Here is a 19,639-nt window from a genome sequence, read left to right as displayed (position 1 = left end):
TTAAGATTTTATTTATTTGAGAGAGAGAGCACGTGGGAGCATGAGCAGCAGGGGGCGTGGGGGCAGGGGAGGGTTGGAGGGAGAGGAAGAAGCAGACTCCCTGCTGAGGACCCTGGGGTCATGACCTGAGCCAAAGGCAGACACTTAATTGAACTGAGTCACCCAGACATCCCTATACCGTGTCTTCTTTATCTGTTCATCTGTGGATGGGCATTTGGGCTCTTTTCATAGTTTGGCTATTGTTGATAATGCTTCTATAAACATTGGTGTGTGTGTACCCCTTCAGATCACTGTATCCTTTGGGTAAATACCTAGTAGGGCAGTTGCTTGGTCATAGGGTAGTTCTATTTTTAACTTTTTGAGGAACCTCCATACTGTTCTCCAGAGTGGCTGCACCAGTTTTCATTCCCACCAACAGTGCAAGAGGGTTCCCCTTTCTCTGCATCGTTGCCAACACCTGTTATTTCTTACGTTAATTATAACCATCCTGAGGGGTGTGAGATGGTATCTCATCGGGGTTTTATTTTGTATTTCCCTGATGATGAGTGGTGTTGAGCGGCTTTACATGTGTCTATTACCTTTTTTGGAAAAGTGTCTATTCATGTCTTCTGCCCATTTCTTGATCAGATTATTTGTTCTTTGGGTGTTGAGTTTGATAAGTTCTTTGTAGATTTTGGATACTGACTCTTTATCAGATATGTCATTTTTGAATATCTTCTCCCATTCTGTAGACCACCTTTTAGATTTATTGATTTTTTCCTTTGCTATGGAAGCCTTTTATCTTGATGAAGTCTCAGTTGTTCATTTTTGCTTTTGTTTGCCTTGCCTGTGGTAAGTCTGGTGAGAAATTTCTATGTCCAAGGTCAAAGAGGTTTCTGCCTATGTTCTCTAGGATTTTGATGGTTTCCTGTGTCACATTAAGGTTTTTCATCCATTTTGAATTTATTTTTGTGTATGGTATAAGAAAGTGGTCTAGTTTCATTCTTCTGATGTTGCTTAGACTTGTTGAATTTGAGGTGACTTTGAGACACCAAGAGAAAATATGGAAGGGTAGCCCCACACAGGTCTGGGCTGGTGACTTAGTTATTTGTCATCATGTATGAATGGCAATTAAAAGCTTTGATTTGGGTAAGAGTTGACCAAGGAAAGTCCTAAGAGTATGTGAAAAGAGGGCTTTCTGACTGAGCTTTGAGAAACTCCAGCATTTGATGACAAGATAGAGGAGCATACTCCTGAACAGAACGGAAGCATTGGCCAGAGATGGAGGAGAAAAGTGTGAAGAGTTCTGTGTCTCGGAAGCCAGGGGAAGTATTTCAGGATGGAATTGGGATCCTTGTAGAATGCTGCTGAAAGATCAAATAAAAGGACAACTTAACATGTCCATTATAATGTATAAGATTGAGGCCACTGGTGACCCTTGAGCATGGAGTAAAGCACACAGGAGTGAATTTGGAATGACAGTGAAGTGTAATGAGGGAGACACTGAGTATGGGCAACTCATTGAGAATTTGTCTCTGAAGGAAAGATGAGAAATATTGATGCCTAAAAGCAGTAGAAAAAGGGTGGTATTAGTTGCTAAGTCTGCTGTAACCAAGTACCACAACCTGGGTGGCTTAAACAACAGAAACTTATTTCCCCATGGTTCTAAAGGGTAAAAGTCTTAAGATCAGGGTGTTAGGAAGGTTGATTCCTTCTAAAGGCATTGAGGAAAAAATCTGTTCCAGATTCTTGGCTTGTTGATGCTCCGTCTTATTTCTGTATCTTTACATTATCTTAACTCTCTACCTTTCTGTGTCCAAATTTCCTCTCCTTTTAAGGACCAGATTAGGTCCACCAGATTAGGGTCCACTGTAACAACCTCTTTTTTTAAATTAACATATAGTGTATTATTTATTTTAGGGGTACGGTCTGTGCATCATCAGTCTTACATAATTCACAGCACTCACCATAGCACATACCCTCCCCATTGTCCATCCCTCAGCCACCCCATCCCTTCTACCCACTTCCCCTCTAACAATCCTGTTTGTTTCCTGAGACTGAGTCTCTTATGATTTATCTCCTTCCCCGGTCCCATCTTGTTTCATTGCCACCCCGCCCCCAACCCCTGCCCTGCCCAGCCCTCGACTAACCCCTGCCCTGCCTCTCAAATTCCTTATAGCAGAGAGATCATATGATAATTATCTTTTTCTGATTGACTTATTTTGCTTAGAATAATACCCTCTAGTTCCATACATGTCATGCAAATGGTTAGATTTCCTTTTTTTGATGGCTCCATAATATTCCATTATATATATATATATATATATATATATATATATATATATATATATTACATCTTCTTTATCCATTCATCTGTTCATCTGTTGATGGACATCTAGGCTCTTTCCATAGTTTGGCTGTTGTGGACATTGCTGCTGTAAGCATTGGGGTGCACGAGCCTCTTTGGATCACTTCGTGTGTTATCTTTAGGGTAAATACCCAGTAGTGCAATTATTGGTTCATAGGGTAGCTCTATTTTCATCTTTTTGAGGAACCTTCATACTGTTTTCCAGAGTGGCTGCACCAGCTTAACAGCCTCATTTTATGTATGTATGTAAGAATGTATGTATTTTCGACTTCAATTTAATTGCCTCTTAGAAGACCCTATCTTCAGATAAATAGGGGTACATTCTGAAGTACTGAGGCTTATTAGCATTTTAAAATATGGATTTGGGGGAGGGAGGACAACAAAACTCAGTCCACAGCAGGGTGAGATATAATTTTGTTCTATTTTTCTTTTTAAAGTAATATGGAAAACTCTCAAAGCTTTAAAGGCCAGTGGGGAGTATCTATGTGGAAAGAGGGGTTGAATATACACGAGAGAAAAGATATTTAGTACTATCAAGTTCCTCACAAGGTAGAAGTGAATCATTTCCAAAAGATGGTGTTGAAAGGATTAGTGTTCGCATGGAATAGATAGAACTCCATTGTTAACAGGAGGAACGATGGGTAGGATGTATCCAGAGATGTCTCCCTGTGTGAGTCAGATGTGAAGATGAAGGGGTTCCAATGCAATGTGTTCTTTTTTTCAATAACGTAAGAAAAAAGGTCATCTGCTTAGTGGTACAGATTTGAAGGTGAGGTGGGTGGTGGTGGTTGAAGAGTATGATGTTACAAGAGGTTTCAATGTTTTCTCTGTGGGAATTGGACATGTAAAATACCACAGACATGTAGTTGTATTTTTAGGTCATATTGATTTTGGATTTATGGTGGAACCTTTCTGGTTTATTGTGTGACCTTATCAATTCATGGCTAGATGTTGAAGTGAAGGTACAGAGAATGTGGGTGATGGGATTCATTCAGCATTTGTGCCTTGCTACATGGGATCAGTGGGTATGATTTAAAAAAAAAAATGGCAGAGGAGTTAATGTATGGGCAAATGCATTTTTGAAATGATAGACCAGCTCAACTGAATAAAGAAACTAGAGAAGGGAGGTGATGATGATGATATTTATGATGGTGATGATGGTAACGAGATTATTGTTAAAAACAAATAACCTTTATTATAAGGGTATTGTCTGAGTGTTACACATTAGTTGGTTAGAACATTAATCTGCATCATGTAATGGTTCCTCCTCTTTCTTTTTCACAGGTCACTTTTTAGGCAAAGATCTCTTTCCCTTGCCAGAATAATTACTTAAACTTAGCTATATATTAAATGTGTATTGATCATGTCAGCATCCACAGAGCATAAAATGCACTTTTGTCTTTCGTCTTACAAATTTGGGGAAAATAAAAAAAATTGTTTATATAAAGATAATCATAAAGTTGATTATCACGACTTATGTTAAATTAGTGAAAACTGAATTTTTCCATATTTCTTCTTCACTGTCTTATCACTGAAAGCATAATGAAAGAAATCAGAGGTCTCTGGGTGGCTCATTCAGTTAGGCATCAGACTCTTGATTTCAGCTAGGTCATGATCTCAGGGTCCTGGGATAGAGCCCCGAGTTGGGCTCCGTGCTCAGTGGGGCGTCTGCTTGAGGATTCTCTCTCTCCATCTGCTCCTGCTCTCTGCTTGCATTTTCTCTCTTTTTCTCTAAAAGAAATAAATGTTAGGAAAAGAATAAATCAATAGCTCTAATAGATAAGCTCTATGATAAGTAATAGCCATTAAAATTATCATTTATTTCCCAGTTTAAATCAGTGGCATTAGAGTTTATGTGGTATGCAGAGGTTCTCCGTGCTGCTGTTGCTATATTTAAAAATTAGATTTTCATCAACTTTTAAGTGGGAGACGATGCTACTTCAATGAAATATGCTGTTGTTATTCTCATTATTTACTGAGGCAGTAATTATAGCCAGCATTACAAATGTTATTTCTAGAATCATCCATGTGCTTTTCTTCCTTTGTAGAAAGGAATCATAGATGCAAAATAGGATACATTAAGAGTTGCATAAGAATATAGCTGGAGGCTATGCTTCTAGTTCCCCCAATTCTTTCTTCAGGTCACATGCTTGACATTTGTTTAACATGCCCTTCTGCCTTGTTTGACCCCACATTCTTCCAGATACTCTCTCATGAAGTCTTTAGAAATTAGCCCGGCTAGGAAAGAATGTTGTGTAGTCACATGCATTTTTGGCCTCTGCAAATATTTGTCATGGTAGATTTTAATACCATATCTCCAAGGTTATACTTTGCATATAAATGTAGGCATTTGAGGGGTCACATTGATATGGATTGGGCATGAAACTGCTCTTGCTGTAAGTTAATATTCAGATTGAGCAAGATGTCCTGATTAAAATTAAGTTTTATAGCCTAGTTTGGCAAACTACCATCATTAATGCATTTAAATATACTTGTTTACTGGGCATCAACCTCAATTTGCATCATTTTTATTAGAAAGAGTCATACATTTACTCTGTCTACATTACTGATGTTGCACAGTAAGGAAAAATTACTTTTAGCATACATTAAAACTATATGTGTACTTGACTATGAGAGTGGTTTTTTGCACCAAGAGTATGTCTTTGCTTTATTGAAAGTTTATTTTTAAATTTACGGCTCTTTGAAAGTTCCATGCTAATGAGTTGTTTTTCCTCAGGTATCATGATTTATATTAGCCTGCTTCTTTTGCTTATAGAATATTCTGAAGTCAAAGCTTAAATGTTTAAATAGCATTTTAGGTTTTAAAAAACAACATATAACACATTTTTTAAAATTTTTAAAAAAAATATTTATTTATTAAGATTTTTAAATTTTTTATAAACATATATTTTTATCCCCAGGGGTACAGGTCTGTGAATCGCCAGGTTTACACACTTCACAGCACTCACCAAAGCACATACCCTCCCCAATGTCCATAACCCCACCCCCCTTCTCCCAACCCCCCTCCCCCCAGCAACCCTCAGTTTGTTTTGTGAGATTAAGAGTCACTTATGGTTTGTCTCCCTCCCAATCCCATCTTGTTTCATTGATTCTTCTCCTACCCGCTTAAGCCCCCATGTTGCATCACCACTTCCTCATATCAGGGAGATCATATGATAGTTGTCTTTCTCCGCTTGACTTTTTTCGCTAAGCATGATACGCTCTAGTTCCATCCATGTTGTCGCAAATGGCAAGATTTCATTTCTTTTGATGGCTGCATAGTATTCCATTGTGTATATATACCACATCTTCTTGATCCATTCATCTGTTGATGGACATCGAGGTTCTTTCCATAGTTTGGCTATTGTGGACATTGCTGCTATAAACATTCGGGTGCACGTGCCCCTTTGGATCACTACATTTGTATCTTTAGGATAAATACCCAGTAGTGCAATTGCTGGGTCATAGGGTAGTTCTATTTTCAACATTTTGAGGAACCTCCATGCTGTTTTCCAGAGTGGTTGCACCAGCTTGTATTCCCACCAACAGTGTGGGAGGGTTCCCCTTTCTCCGCATCCTCGCCAGCATCTGTCATTTCCTGACTTGTTGATTTTAGCCATTCTGACTGGTATGAGGTGATATCTCATTGTGGTTTTGATTTGTAATTCCCTGATGCCGAGTGATATGGAGCACTTTTTCATGTGTCTGTTGGCCATCTGGATGTCTTCTTTGCAGCAATGTCTGTTCATGTCCTCTGCCCATTTCTTGATTGGATTATTTGTTCTTTGGGTGTTGAGTTTGCTAAGTTCTTTATAGATTTTGGACACTAGTCCTTTATCTGATATGTCGTTTGCAAATATCTTCTCCCATTCTGTCAGTTGTCTTTTGATTTTGTTAACTGTTTCCTTTGCTGTGCAAAAGCTTTTGATCTTGATAAAAATCCCAATAGTTCATTTTTGCCCTTGCTTCCCTTGCCTTTGGCGATGTTCCTAGGAAGATGTTGCTGTGGTTGAGGTCAAAGAGGTTGCTGCCTGTGTTCTCAAGGATTTGATGGATTCCTTTCGCACATTGATGTCCTTCATCCATTTTGAGTCTATTTTCGTGTGTGGTGTAAGGAAATGGTCCAATTTCATTTTTATGCATGTGGCTGTCCAATTTTCCCAACACCATTTATTGAAGAGGCTGTCTTTTTTCCACTGGACATTCTTTCCTGCTTTGTCGAAGATTAGTTGATCATAGAGTTGAGGGTCTATTTCCGGGCTCTCTATTCTGTTCCATTGATCTATGTGTCTGTTTTTGTGCCAGTACCATGCTGTCTTGATGATATTGGTCTATAGCTCTCTTTTTTGATGGGATCCTTGTCTGGTTTTGGGATCAAGGTGATGCTGTCTTGATGATGACAGCTTTGTAATAGAGCTTGAAGTCCGGAATTTTGATGCCACCAACTTTGGCTTTCTTTTTCAATATCCCTTTGGCTATTCAAGGTCTTTTCTGGTCCATATAAATTTTAGAATTATTTGTTCCATTTCTTTGAAAAAGATGGATGGTACTTTGATAGGAATTGAATTAAATGTGTAGATTGCTTTAGGTAGCATAGACATTTTCACAATATTTATTCTTCCAATCCAGGAGCATGGAACATTTTTCCATTTCTTTGTGTCTTCCTCAATTTCTTTCATGAGCACTTTATAGTTTTCTGAGTATAGATTCTGTGCCTCTTTGGTTAGGTTTATTCCTAGGTATCTTATGGTTTGGGGTGCAATTGTAAATGGGATTGACTCCTTAATTTCTCTTTCTTCTGTCTTGTTGTTGGTGTAGAGAAATGCAACTGATTTCTGTGCATTGATTTTATATCCTGACACTTTACTGAATTCCTGTACAAGTTCTAGCAGTTTTGGAGTGGAGTCTTTTGGGTTTTCCACATATAGTATCATATCATCTGCGAGGAGTGATAGTTTGACTTCTTTGCCGATTTGGATGCCTTTAATTTCCTTTTGTTGTCTGATTGCTGAGGCTAGGACTTCTAGTACTATGTTGAATAGCAGTGGTGATAATGGACATCCCTGCCGTGTTCCTGACCTTAGCGGAAAGACTTTTAGTTTTTCTCCATTGAGAATGATATTTGCGGTGGGTTTTTCATAGATGGCTTTGATGATATTGAGGTATGTGCCCTCTATCCCTACACTTTGAAGAATTTTGATCAGGAAGGGATGCTGTACTTTGTCAAATGCTTTTTCAGCATCTATTGAGAGTATCATATGGTTCTTGTTCTTTCTTTTATTGATGTTTTGTATCACATTGACTGATTAGCGGATGTTGAACCAACCTTGCAGCCCTGGAATAAATCCCACTTGGTCTTCGTGAGTAATCCTTTTAATGCACTGTTGAATCCTATTGGCTAGTATTTTGGTGAGAATTTTCGCATCTGTGTTCATCAAGGATATTGGTCTATAGCTCTCTTTTTTGATGGGATCCTTGTCTGGTTTTGGGATCAAGGTGATGCTGGCCTCATAAAATGAGTTTGGAAGTTTTCCTTCCATTTCTATTTTTTGGAACAGTTTCAGGAGAATAGGAATTAGTTCTTCTTTAAATGTTTGGTAGAATTCCCCCAGGAAGCCGTCTGGCCCTGGGCTTTTGTTTGTTTGGAGATTTTTAATGACTGTTTCAATCTCCTTACTGGTTATGGGTCTGTTCAGGCTTTCTGTTTCTTCCTGGTTCAGTTGTGGTAGTTGATATGTTTCTAGGAATGCATCCATTTCTTCCAGATTGTCAAATTTGTTGGCGTAGAGTTGCTCATAGTATGTTCTTTGTAATAGTTTGTATTTCTTTGGTGTTGTGATCTCTCCTCTTTCATTCATGATTTTATTTATTTGGGTCCTTTCTCTTTTCTTTTTGATAAGTCTGGCGGGTTTATCAATTTTATTAATTCTTTCAAAGAACCAGCTCCTAGTTTTGTTGATTTGCTCTATTGTTTTTTTTGGTTTCTATTTCATTGATTTCTGCTCTGATCTTTATGATTTCTCTTCTCCTGCTGGGCTTAGGGTTTCTTTCTTGTTCTTTCTCCAGCTCCTTTAGGTGTAGGGTTAGGTTGTGTACCTGAGACCTTTCTTGTTTCTTGAGAAAGGCTTGTACCGCTATATATTTTCCTCTCAGGACTGCCTTTGTTGTGTCCCACAGATTTTGAACCGTTGTATTTTCATTATCATTTGTTCCATGATTTTTTTCAATTCTTCTTTAATTTCCCGGTTGAGCCATTCATTCTTTAGAAGGATGCTGTTTAGTCTCCATGTATTTGGGTTCTTTCCAAACTTCCTCTTGTGGTTGAGTTCTAGCTTCAGAGCATTGTGGTCTGAAAATATGCAGGGAAAGATCCCAATCTTTTGATACCGGCCGAGTCCTGATTTAGGACCCAGGATGTGATCTATTCTGTAGAATGTTCCATGTGCACTAGAGAAGAATGTGTATTCTGTTGCTTTGGGATGAAATGTTCTGAATATATCTGTGATGTCCATCTGGTCCAGTGTGTCATTTACGGCCTTTATTTCCTTGCTGATCTTTTGCTTGGATGATCTGTCTAGTTCAGTGAGGGGAGTGTTAAAGTCCCCTACTATTATTGTATTATTGTTTATGTGTTTCTTTGATTTTGTTATTAATTGGTTTATATAGTTGGCTGCTCCCACGTTGGGGGCATAGATATTTAAAATTGTTAAATCTTCTTGTTGGACAGACCCTTTGTGTATGATATAGTGTCCTTCCTCATCTCTTATTATAGTCTTCGGGTTAAAATCTAATTGATCTGATATAAGGATTGCCACTCCTGCTTTCTTCTGATGTCCATTAGCATGGTAAATTCTTTTCCACCCCCTCACTTTAAATCTGGAGGTGTCTTTGGGCTTAAAATGAGATTCTTGGAGGCAACATATAGATGGGTTTTGTTTTTTTATCCATTCTGATACCCTGTGTCTTTTGATTGGGGCATTTAGCCCATTAACATTCAGGGTAACTATTGAGAGATATGAATTTAGTGCCATTGTATTGCCTGTAAGGTGATTGTTACTGTATATTGTCTCTGTTCCTTACTGATCTACCACTTGTAGTCTCTCTCTTTGCTTAGAGGACCCCTTTCAATATTTCCTGTAGAGCTGGTTTGGTGTTTGCAAATTCTTTCAGTTTTTGTTTGTCCTGGAAGCTTTTAATCTCTCCTTCTATTTTCAATGATAGCCTAGCTGGATATAGTATTCTTGGCTGCATGTTTTTCTCGTTTAGTGCTCTGAAAATATCATGCCAGCTCTTTCTGGCCTGCCAGGTCTCTGTGGCTAAGTCTGCTGCCAATTTAATATTTTTACCATTGTATGTTACAGACTTCTTTTCCTGGGCTGCTTTCAAGATTTTCTCTTTGTCACTGAGACTTGTAAATTTTACTATTAGGTGACGGGGTGTGGGCCTATTCTTATTGATTTTGAGGGGCGTTCTCTGAACCTCCTGAATTTTGATGCTCGTTCCCTTTGCCATATTGGGGAAATTCTCCCCAATAATTCTCTCCAGTATACCTTCTGCTCCCCTCTCTCTTTCTTCTTCTTCTGGAATCCCAATTATTCTAATGTTGTTTCGTCTTATGGTGTCGCTTATCTCTTGAATTCTCCCCTCGTGGTCCAGTAGCTGTTTGTCCCTCTTTTGCTCATCTTCTTTATTCTCTGTCATTTGGTCTTCTATATCACTAATTCTTTCTTCTGCCTCATTTATCCTAGCAGTGAGAGCCTCCATTTTTCATTGCACCTCATTAATAGCTTTTTGATTTCAACTTGGTTAGATTTTAGTTCTTTTATTTCTCCAGAAAGGGCTTTTATATCTCCCTAGAGGGTTTCTCTAATATCTTCCATGCCTTTTTCGAGCCCGGCTAGAACCTTGAGAATTGTCATTCTGAACTCTAGATCTGACATATTACCAATGTCTGTATTGATTAGGTCCCTAGCCTTTGGTACTGCCTCTTGTTCTTTTTTTTGTGGTGAATTTTTCTGCCTTGTCATTTTGTCCAGATAAGAGTATATGAAGGAGCAAGTAAAATACTAAAAGGGTGGCAAGAACCCCAGGAAAATATGCTTTGACCAAATCAGAAGAGATCCCAAATCTTGAGGGGGGAGAAAGGGGATAAAAAGAGGTTCAAAAAGAAAGAAAGAAAAGAAAAGAAAAAAAAAAGAAAAGAATTTTAAAAAGAAAACGAATAAAGAAAAATATAAAAAAGAAAAAATATATATATTAGATAAACTAGTTTAAAAACGTTAAAAAAGAAAAGGGTAGAAGTTAAAAAAAATTTTAGCAGAAGAAGAGAAAAAAAAAATGAAAAGGAAAAAAATTAACTGCAAGACTAAAAAAATCACAGGGAGAAAGCCATGAGTTCCATGCTTTGCTTTCTCCTCCTCTGGAATTCTGCGGCTCTCTTTGTTATTGAAACCACACTCCTTGGTAGGTGAACTTGGTCTTGGCTGGCTTTCTTGTTGATCTTCTGGGGGAGGGGCCTGGTGTAGTGATTCTCAAGTGTCTTTGCCCCAGGCGGAATTGCACCGCCCTTACCAGGGGCTGGGCTGAGTAATCCGCTGGGGTTTGCTTTCAGGAGCTTTTGTTCCCTGAGCGCTTTCCGTAGAGTTCCAGAGGATGGGAATACAAATGGCGACCTCCTGGTCTCCAGCCCGGAGGAGCGGAGAGCCCGGGGCCCCTCTCCTCAGTGTGCCCTTAGAGAACAGCGTCTAGTAACTCCTGTCTGCCTGACCTCCAGCCGCGCTCTGAGCTCACCGAGCCTGTGACCGGTCCAAGGTAACACGGAGCTCTGAGGTTACTGTCGGCTCTGTCTCCGTAGCCGGCCCTCCCGCTCCAATACCCGCAAACTCTGTGACACTCAGACACCCCCGATCCTTCTGTGACCCGCGGGACCTGAGGCCACGCTGACCCCGCATGGGCTTCTCCCCGGTTTAGCCTCTGGAGCGATGTCCCAGAGGAACAGACTTTTAAAAGTCCTGATTTTGTGCTCTGTTGCTCCGCCACTTGCCAGGAGCCGGCCCCTCCCCCTGGGGTCTATCTTCCCGTCCCTTTGGATTCACTTCTCCGCCAGTCCTACCTTTCAGAAAGTGGTTGTTTTTCTGTTTATAGAATTGCTGTTCTTCTTCTCTTCGATCTGCCGATGGATATGCAGGTGTTTGCAATCCTTAGATAAGCTCTCTAGCTGATCTCCTGATAGCTGAATTAGTCTCAGCCTGCTACTTCTCCGCCATCTTGACTCCTCTCCATATAACACATTATTAATTAATTAAAAACTTTTGAGATGCTCTTATTTCATCCTTAGTTTTAGAATTTAGATATTTCTAGTGAAATAATTATGTTATTTAAAATACTTACAAGCCAGAGCTCCTGGGTGGTGCAGTCTGTTAAGTTTCTGACTCTTGCTTTCAGCTCAGGTCCTCATCTTTGGTTTGTGAAATGTCAGGCACCATGCTGAGCCAGTGTCTGCTCAAGACTTTATCTCACGGGGCGCCTGGGTGGCTCAGTGGGTTAAGCCGCTGCCTTCTGCTCAGGTTATAATCCCAGGGTCCTGGGATCGAGTCTCGCATTGGGCACTCTGCTCAGCAGGGAGTCTGCTTCCCTCTCTCTCTCTCTCTGCCTGCCTCTCCTTCCACTTGTGATTTCTCTCTGTCAAATAAATAAATAAATAAAATCTTTAAAAAAAAAAAAAAAAGACATTATCTCCCTTGTCCCCTGCCCCTCCCCGCACACTCTAGGGTTCTCTCTCTCAAATTTGTAAATCAGTAAATCTTTAAAAGAAATAGAACACTTGAAAGCCATTGTGTATTTGTCTTTATATCTTTAGTCATAATAAATAGCAATAGTTGAGGCTTGAATTGCATAAAGGAAATGGACAATGGTTTCAAAATGTTTACATAAGCTTCCTTAAAACTTATACTTTTTATTTCCATTTTTCCCCTTATAGATTTTATTTATTTGAAAGAGAAAGAGAGCATAAGCCAGAGTGGCCAGGGGCAGAGGGAGAGGGAGAAGCACATTCCCCACTGAGCTTGACAAGGGGCTCAATTCCAGGACCCTAGGTCACAACCTGAGCAGAGATCCCAACCTGAGCCACACGGGAGCTCCCACTTTATATTTCCATTTGAAAAAATGTTGAATAAAACAGTTCAGGGACTTCCTTAAGAAGCTCAGGATCTTACTGTAAAATGCAGGTGTGAGACAAACTTTATAAAGAATGAATGGACACACATCAGTAAGAAAAAGGATAAAAACCAAATGGTCATTTAAGTAGATGCAGAAAAAGCATTTGACAAAATACAGCATCCATTCACGATAAAAATCCTCAACAAAGTACGTCTAGAGGAAACATACCTCAACATAATAAAGGCTGCATATCAAAAACTCAACAATAAACATCATAGTTAAGTATGAGTGCTTTTCCCCTAAGATCAGAAACCCCAATGGTCCAACAATCAGACTATTGGGTATTTATCCAAAGAATATGAAAATGCTAATTCAGAGCAATACGTACATCCCTGTGTTTATTGCAGCTTTATTTACAATAGCCAAATTATGGAAAGAACCCAAATGTACATCAACTGATGAATGTATAAAGAAGGTGTGGTGTGTATATATATACAATAGACTATTACTCATCCATCAAAAAAATGAACTTTTGACATTTGCAACAACATGGATAGAGCTAGAGAGTGTAATGCTAAGTGAAATAAGTCAGAGAAAGACAAATATGATATGATTTCACTTACATGTGAAATTTAAGAAATAAAACAAATGAACGTAGGAGAAAAAAGACAAGTCAAGAAACGGACTCTTAACTATAGACAACAAACTGATGGTTACCAGAAGGGAGATGGGAGGTGGGTGAGTAAAACAGTTGATGGGAATTAAGCGGCAGGCTTATCATGATGAGCAGTGAGTAATGTCTAGAAATGTTTAATCACTCTATTGTTCACTTGTAACTAATATGACACTGCGTGTTAACTATACTGGAATGAAAATAAAAAGCTTAATACTGAGTGAATAGATAGAAGGAGCTATGCTTTTCTCTTCAAGAAAGTGGGAAAAGCAAAGAGAATAACAAATACTAGTATTTATCTATTGTGCTAAGTGTCTTACATATAATGACTGGAATAATCCTCCCAGCACCTTTGTATGGTAGGTAGCATTAACACCATTTTAAAGATGGACAGACTAGTCTTAAAACTGGTAGGAGCAGAACCAGAATTTAGAATTGGGACTCGTGCCCAGTGTTTTCTTATGACTGTGAAAGAGTGATCCTTTCCACAGGCTAACAGAAACAGAATCCTAGGACTCTGCCCTTCCAAAGATAGCTAATACAAAGTTTAAAGGGGAAGACTAGAGATGCTGAGGAGCCAACCTTTGTATTCCAAAGAACACTTGACAGTAAGGGGTTGCAGATTAATTTAGGACTGCGAAAACAGCCAAGAAAATTAAAGCACTTAAGTCTATTCCAGTGAATCCAAAATAATACTTTGGCTTTTTTTGTTTTTAAATTTTTGTACTATATTATTAAAGCCTTGTAAAGAGAAAGTGGAAGCTGAGAATATATTAATAGATAAGAAGGTAGAAGATAAGTGGGGAACTAACTTGAAGGGATAATTTACTAAAGATCTTAAACTTTCAGTAGCCAAACATTTGCAATGCATTCGGTATACTAATATTGAAAAGTACACCTGAAGAGGTTTCTGTTTTTCAATTTGGCAGAAGGTGTTTTGTTGTTGTTGTTGTTGTTTTAACAGTCTTTATACTTTATTCAGAATTCCTTAGTTTTTACTTAATGCTATTTTTCTTTTCCATGACTCCAAACAAAATATCACATTACATTCCATATTAGCTTTATTTATCTTACTCCATCCCTTTGGCAGAAGTTTTTTAAAAGCATTAGACAGTTTGTATACTTTACAGAGGTTTCTCAGTTAAAACTTTCATTGCTTAGATGTTCATATAGAAAAAGGTGGGTTTTTTTAATAATCTTTTGGTTTTTTTTTTTTTTAAGATTTTATTTATTTGACAGACAGAGGTCACAAGTAGGCAGAGAGGCAGGCGGGGAGGTGGAGAGAAGTAGGCTCCCTGCTGAGCAGAGAGTCCAATGTGGGGCTCGATCCCAGGACCCTGGGATCATGACCTGGGCTGAAGGCAGAGGCTTTAACCCACTGAGCCACCCAGGCACCCTGAAAAAGGTGTTTTAGAGAGCAATTTTTTAATGTGTACTAACATTATATTGTCATTGAATTCAGATCTCTACTGAAAATCTTTCCTAGGGAAACAATACAGAATTAGCGAAAAAAAAAAAAATAACTACATATGAACTTCTGTCTCTCTATATATCCTAAGTTTATATTTAGGGTGTGTGTGGGGGTATATTTGTATATATGTATATATATTATATATATATAAAGTAGCTGTTGTAGATATACAAATATATATGTATATAGGTTGGTTGATTAGTTGGTTAGGCAGATGACAGGGAGGGAAGAAGGCAGTCAAGTTTTGCCTTCTTAAAAAAGAGGTTTGTAACTATTGTAAATTATAACTGTAGCCACATAGAAAATCATTATAGTTTTATAGTGTAATGTTAAGTGAAAAACACAGGATAGAAATAACTGTACTGTAAGAATTGGCTGTAGTGCTTAAATCTGGAGTAATGTGAAAATGCAATGCGTGTCAAAAAATAATGGAAAGAAATAGACATGATTTTTCCCTATGATGTGGTACTTTTATATAACTACTAAAAATTCCATGAACTATTAGATTTTTAAAGGAATATATTTTAACCTGATAATAATAAAAATGCAGCATGGGTCTGTTATAAAGTTCTGAGTTAAGCCTGTGTATCCACTGGGTTATAACATTATGCTACGGACATACCCTCATTTGCTTCTTACCAGCAATCCTAAGTTTACATTTTAGGGCCTAACCATACATCTGTTGTTGAATTCCTTATTTTAATTCAGTAACAAGTAAAATTTGATAATATTTTTTCTGTTAAAATTACTTCACTGTGTCCATGTAGTTTTGTAGTGTGTGTGTGTAGGGGGGGTGGGTAGAGAGTTAGAAAAACTCTTTCTGCATGAGGCTTTGATCTTTGCTTAACTGTCTAGCTCTGTTTCCTTGAAAACCTATAAAACTTGGAATGTCAACTACTGCTTTTATGGTAAAAATTATTCTGGGTCTGGACTAGGAGAACTGTTAGTACTTGATGGAAGGCATAACTTTGAGCATCCTTGAATTCAGAACTTCTGTAGCATGCATGAGCACTGTGGATTCTGGAGTTTTGATACCAGAGTCTTCCCTAAATCTGTCCCATATGGATCTCATCACCTCATGCCTGAACTGACTTGGCAGAAGAAGAATGCCTCATGCTGCTTTGCTAACCTCACATCCTGCTGAGTGGTGCCAGTGGGACCTCAGATGGTATGTGGGTCTGCAGATTTTAGTTCATCCTAAGACCCCTAGAAGGTATTGCTGTAGTATAATTCTACAGTTAGTTTGTAATTTTCAAAGTGACAAAAGTAGCATTTTAACTTCATATTAGTTAATTACTTAGTCCCTTTAGTTTTATCAGTACTTTGAGAAGAACATTTGACTACGAGTCTGGAGACAGGGATTTTAGTCCTAGGTTTTTAATAATGTATTATATTACCTTAGGCAGGTCAGTTAATCTTTGAAATTAAATTTTCTTAAGTGTTAGATAAGAAATTTGACCAGTATCCTTTCTGGTGTCTCTTCCAATGCAAAATCCAATAGTTCTTCTATTTTCTTTCATTGTAAGTTAATTTTTAATTTTCTTTTATGGAGAGCATTCCAGATTTCTTTTAGCCTGGCAGATGATCAGAAAGCTGAAAGCCTAAGGTGCTACAGTGTGCATTCTTTCAAATTTTGCTTTTGGAAGAGTTGTCACATTATAGCCACGTAATTAGAAAAGAAACATTTACTGCCTTTACAGTAGAATTTAAAGAATTTAAAAATACTTGAGGAACTGGGGTGCCTGGATGGCTCAGTCGGTTAAGCATCTGCCTTTGACTCAGGTCATGATCTGGGGTCCTGAGATCAAGCCCCACATTGTCGGGCCCTGTATCATTGGGCTTCTTGCTCAGCATGGAGCCTGCTTCTCTTTCTCCTTCTGCCTGCTCCTCTCCCACTTGTGCTTTCTTTCTGCCAAAGAAATAAACGTAAAAATCAAAAATTAAAAAAAAAATTTTGAGGAGCTTTGGGAGGAGAAAACATTGAATGTTTGAAAAGCTTTTCATTATTTTAAGATTTTGGTCTCAACTTTCATTTATAGGTTGTAAACTGGCTTGAAGGCCCTGGATCAGAACAACTACGAGCCCAGTGGGGGATTGGAGACTCCATCCGAGCCTCCCAGGCCCTACAGCAGAAGCATGAAGAGATTGAGAGCCAACACAGTGTGAGTCCCTCTCCTCTGCAGGTTACAGGCTGTTGTTACTGGGCATAATTAGGAGCCTGTGTGGTGCTAAGGGATAAGTTGCTATAAACTTTGGTATAGGACATAAAGTAGAGTATGTTTAATATTTAGAGGCCATAAAGAACATTTTGACCATTTAGTATGTATTTATTGGAAGTTTGGTTTTGCTTTGCCTCCAGTATAGTTTATATATTTCTATAGAAACAAACCCATGTGAAATTTTTAAAAATTACCATGACAGAATAAAGAGTGATAGTGCAAAAATAGAACCTTCGTCTGCAGTCCTGAGACAGAAATTATAATCCTTAAATCCTCAGAGGGAGGCTTGCTTGGGATGTTCATGCTTTATTAGGGAGAGTACAGTACAGTTAATGCCTGAGAATAATTGCAGAACTGTTGCATTAATCACAACTAATTGAGAGTGAGTGCAGAGGGTGCAGGATATTTTTCCATTCTTTGTGCATTTAGGGGCTCCCACTTGTAATTCTGAAGAAGATGATCAAACAAATCAGTTATAAAATTAGAAAATGATCTGTGGGCAGATTATAGATAATCATTCAGGAGAGCTTAAAATTTAACAACTTGTGTATGGAGGAAGTTGATATATGTTAAGCTCTTGCTCTGTTAAAGTTAACTCTTCATTATTGAGAAAGTGATCATCTGGGGGTGGGAGGTTGGGGTACATGGTGGTGGGTATTATGGAGGGCATGGATTGCATGGAGCACTGGGTGTGGTGAAAAAATAATGAATACTGTATTTCTGAAAATAAATAAATTAATTTATTTTAAAAAAAGAGAGAGAGAGAAAGTGATCATCTGCTTTGTGGATCAATTAGTTCATCATTTTTCCCCCCCAGTCATATTATTTCTGATAGCAATTTAAATAGGTTGACTAGAAAAGTAGAAAAATAAACAGATTCATTAATTTCTATCTCCTTAGATTATCTGGCTTAAAAAAAGCGATGAGTTTACACACACACACACACACACACACACACACCATTCAACCTTGCATTTAATATGAAGAATAAAACATCTTTCCCATAAATAGGTAATAAAAGAAGTTAGCCTTCCCCTCAAACAAAAGCAAAAACAAATCCAGATGCTCAGAAGACACTCTGATTGGATTTATGTGTTAATTGAGAAAAAAAGTCATGTGTTCAGATGAATCCCGATCACTAGGCTCTAAATGCACAATAATAGAGAACTAAAAAAAAATTGTTCAATAACAGTTTTAAACTCTGGGCCCAGATAAGATTTATGTATTATGTGAACATCTAAGTTTTTCTTTTCCCTTTAACTTCCCCAATTGAAGTGGTAGTTAAAAGTTGAGTAGTATTAATAAATGTATATTTTAACTACTGTTTACTAAAGATATTTTAAACAATATTTGACATTATTTTCCTCTTTTATATATACCATTCTGTTCAGTTCCTTATATTGTTTTCTTTGTAATATTCCCCAGATCAGCTTTAATAATATGTTGTATTGGCAGATAAAATATATACTGTACTCTGTAGTATCTGTAATCTAGCTGAGAGAATAATATGGAAGAGATATCACAAGATTTGGATTTGAAATCATCTAAAGATTGTATATTGTCTGCAGTTTTCCTAATTAATATTCTTAAGAGATTGATTGATAGATAAAGAGGGAAGGGGAAGAGGGAAGGACAAAGGGAAAGGGAGAGAGAATCTTAAGCAGGCTCCATGCCCACTGCAGAGCCCTATGCCATGCTTGATCTCACAACCCTAACCTGAGCCAAAAATTAAGAGTCGGGTGTTTAACTGACTGAGCCACCCGAGCACCCCAGTACTTATAAAAGATTGAAATGAAATCTTATGAAATCCTATAATTGAAAAAAATCTGTATATTTTATTCATTTCACAGGGTCCAACATAATGCTTTTTCCTTTTATGCTAATAAAATATACTGAGTAATTTGTATTTAACTTCTAACTCCTGTTCCTGAGGTTATAATCTTTTATTGTTCTTGGTACTTTTTATTTTTATTATTTTTTAAAATTTTATTTATGTATTTTTAAGATTTTATTTAAGGGATGCCTGGGTGGCTTTTTCGGTTAAACGTCTGCCATGGGCTCAGGTCATGATCCCAGGGTCATGGGATTGAGCCCCATGTCAGGCTCTGCTCAGTAGGGAGCCTGCTTCTCCTTCTGCTTGCCTCCCCACCTGTGTCAAATAAATTTTAAAAAAATCTTTAAGGATTGTATTTATTTATTTGAGAGAGAGTGCACACACTTGCGCACAGGGTGAGTAGAGAGGAGCAGAGGGAAAGGATCTCAAGCAGACTCTACACTCAACCTGCCACAGGGCTGGATCTCAGGATCCTGAGATCATGACCTGAGCCTAAACTGAGAGCTGGAGCTTAACCCAGGCGCCTCTCTTGGTACTTTATAAATAACGTAATTCTTTTGATATTTTTGATACTGTTGTGACTTATTTGAACCCTGTGGATTGTTCTGGAGCATGTTACTATAGGGTAACAATATCCTATAGTCTGTACCCCCCTTTCTTAAAAGATTGTATGTATTTAATTATTTATCAGAGAGAGCATGAGCATGTGTGCACAAGAAGGGGAGTGGCAGGCAGAGGGAGAAGCAGGCTCCATGCTGAGCAAGGACACTGATGCAGAACTCGATCTCAGGACCCCGAGATCATGACCTGAGCTGAAGCCCACACTTAGCCAACTGAGCTACCCAGGCATCCCACTATTTTTGGTTCTTGAAAACAGTATTTGCTGTAAAATATTGTAGACTTCCATCTAGAGGATTTGGTTATGAAGGTATCCCCA

General features: G+C 38.2%; 1 protein-coding gene across 5 annotated transcripts in view; it reads left to right on the top strand.

The window, feature by feature from the left end:
- The window catches only part of SESTD1 (SEC14 and spectrin domain containing 1), a 137,118-nt gene that overhangs the window by 91,257 nt on the left and 26,222 nt on the right, over nt 1-19,639 (top strand). For all 5 annotated transcript variants that reach the window (XM_059394255.1, XM_059394253.1, XM_059394254.1 and 2 more), the window contains one exon: nt 16,689-16,811. In XM_059394255.1, coding sequence (XP_059250238.1) covers nt 16,689-16,811 — 123 coding nt within the window. The remainder of the gene's footprint in view (nt 1-16,688; nt 16,812-19,639) is intronic.

The sequence above is a fragment of the Mustela nigripes genome, chromosome 3, assembly GCF_022355385.1.
Source record: "Mustela nigripes isolate SB6536 chromosome 3, MUSNIG.SB6536, whole genome shotgun sequence".
Lineage (NCBI taxonomy): Eukaryota > Metazoa > Chordata > Mammalia > Carnivora > Mustelidae > Mustela > Mustela nigripes.
Note: the sequence above shows the minus strand (reverse complement) of the source record. Positions and strands in the feature narration are given on the sequence as shown.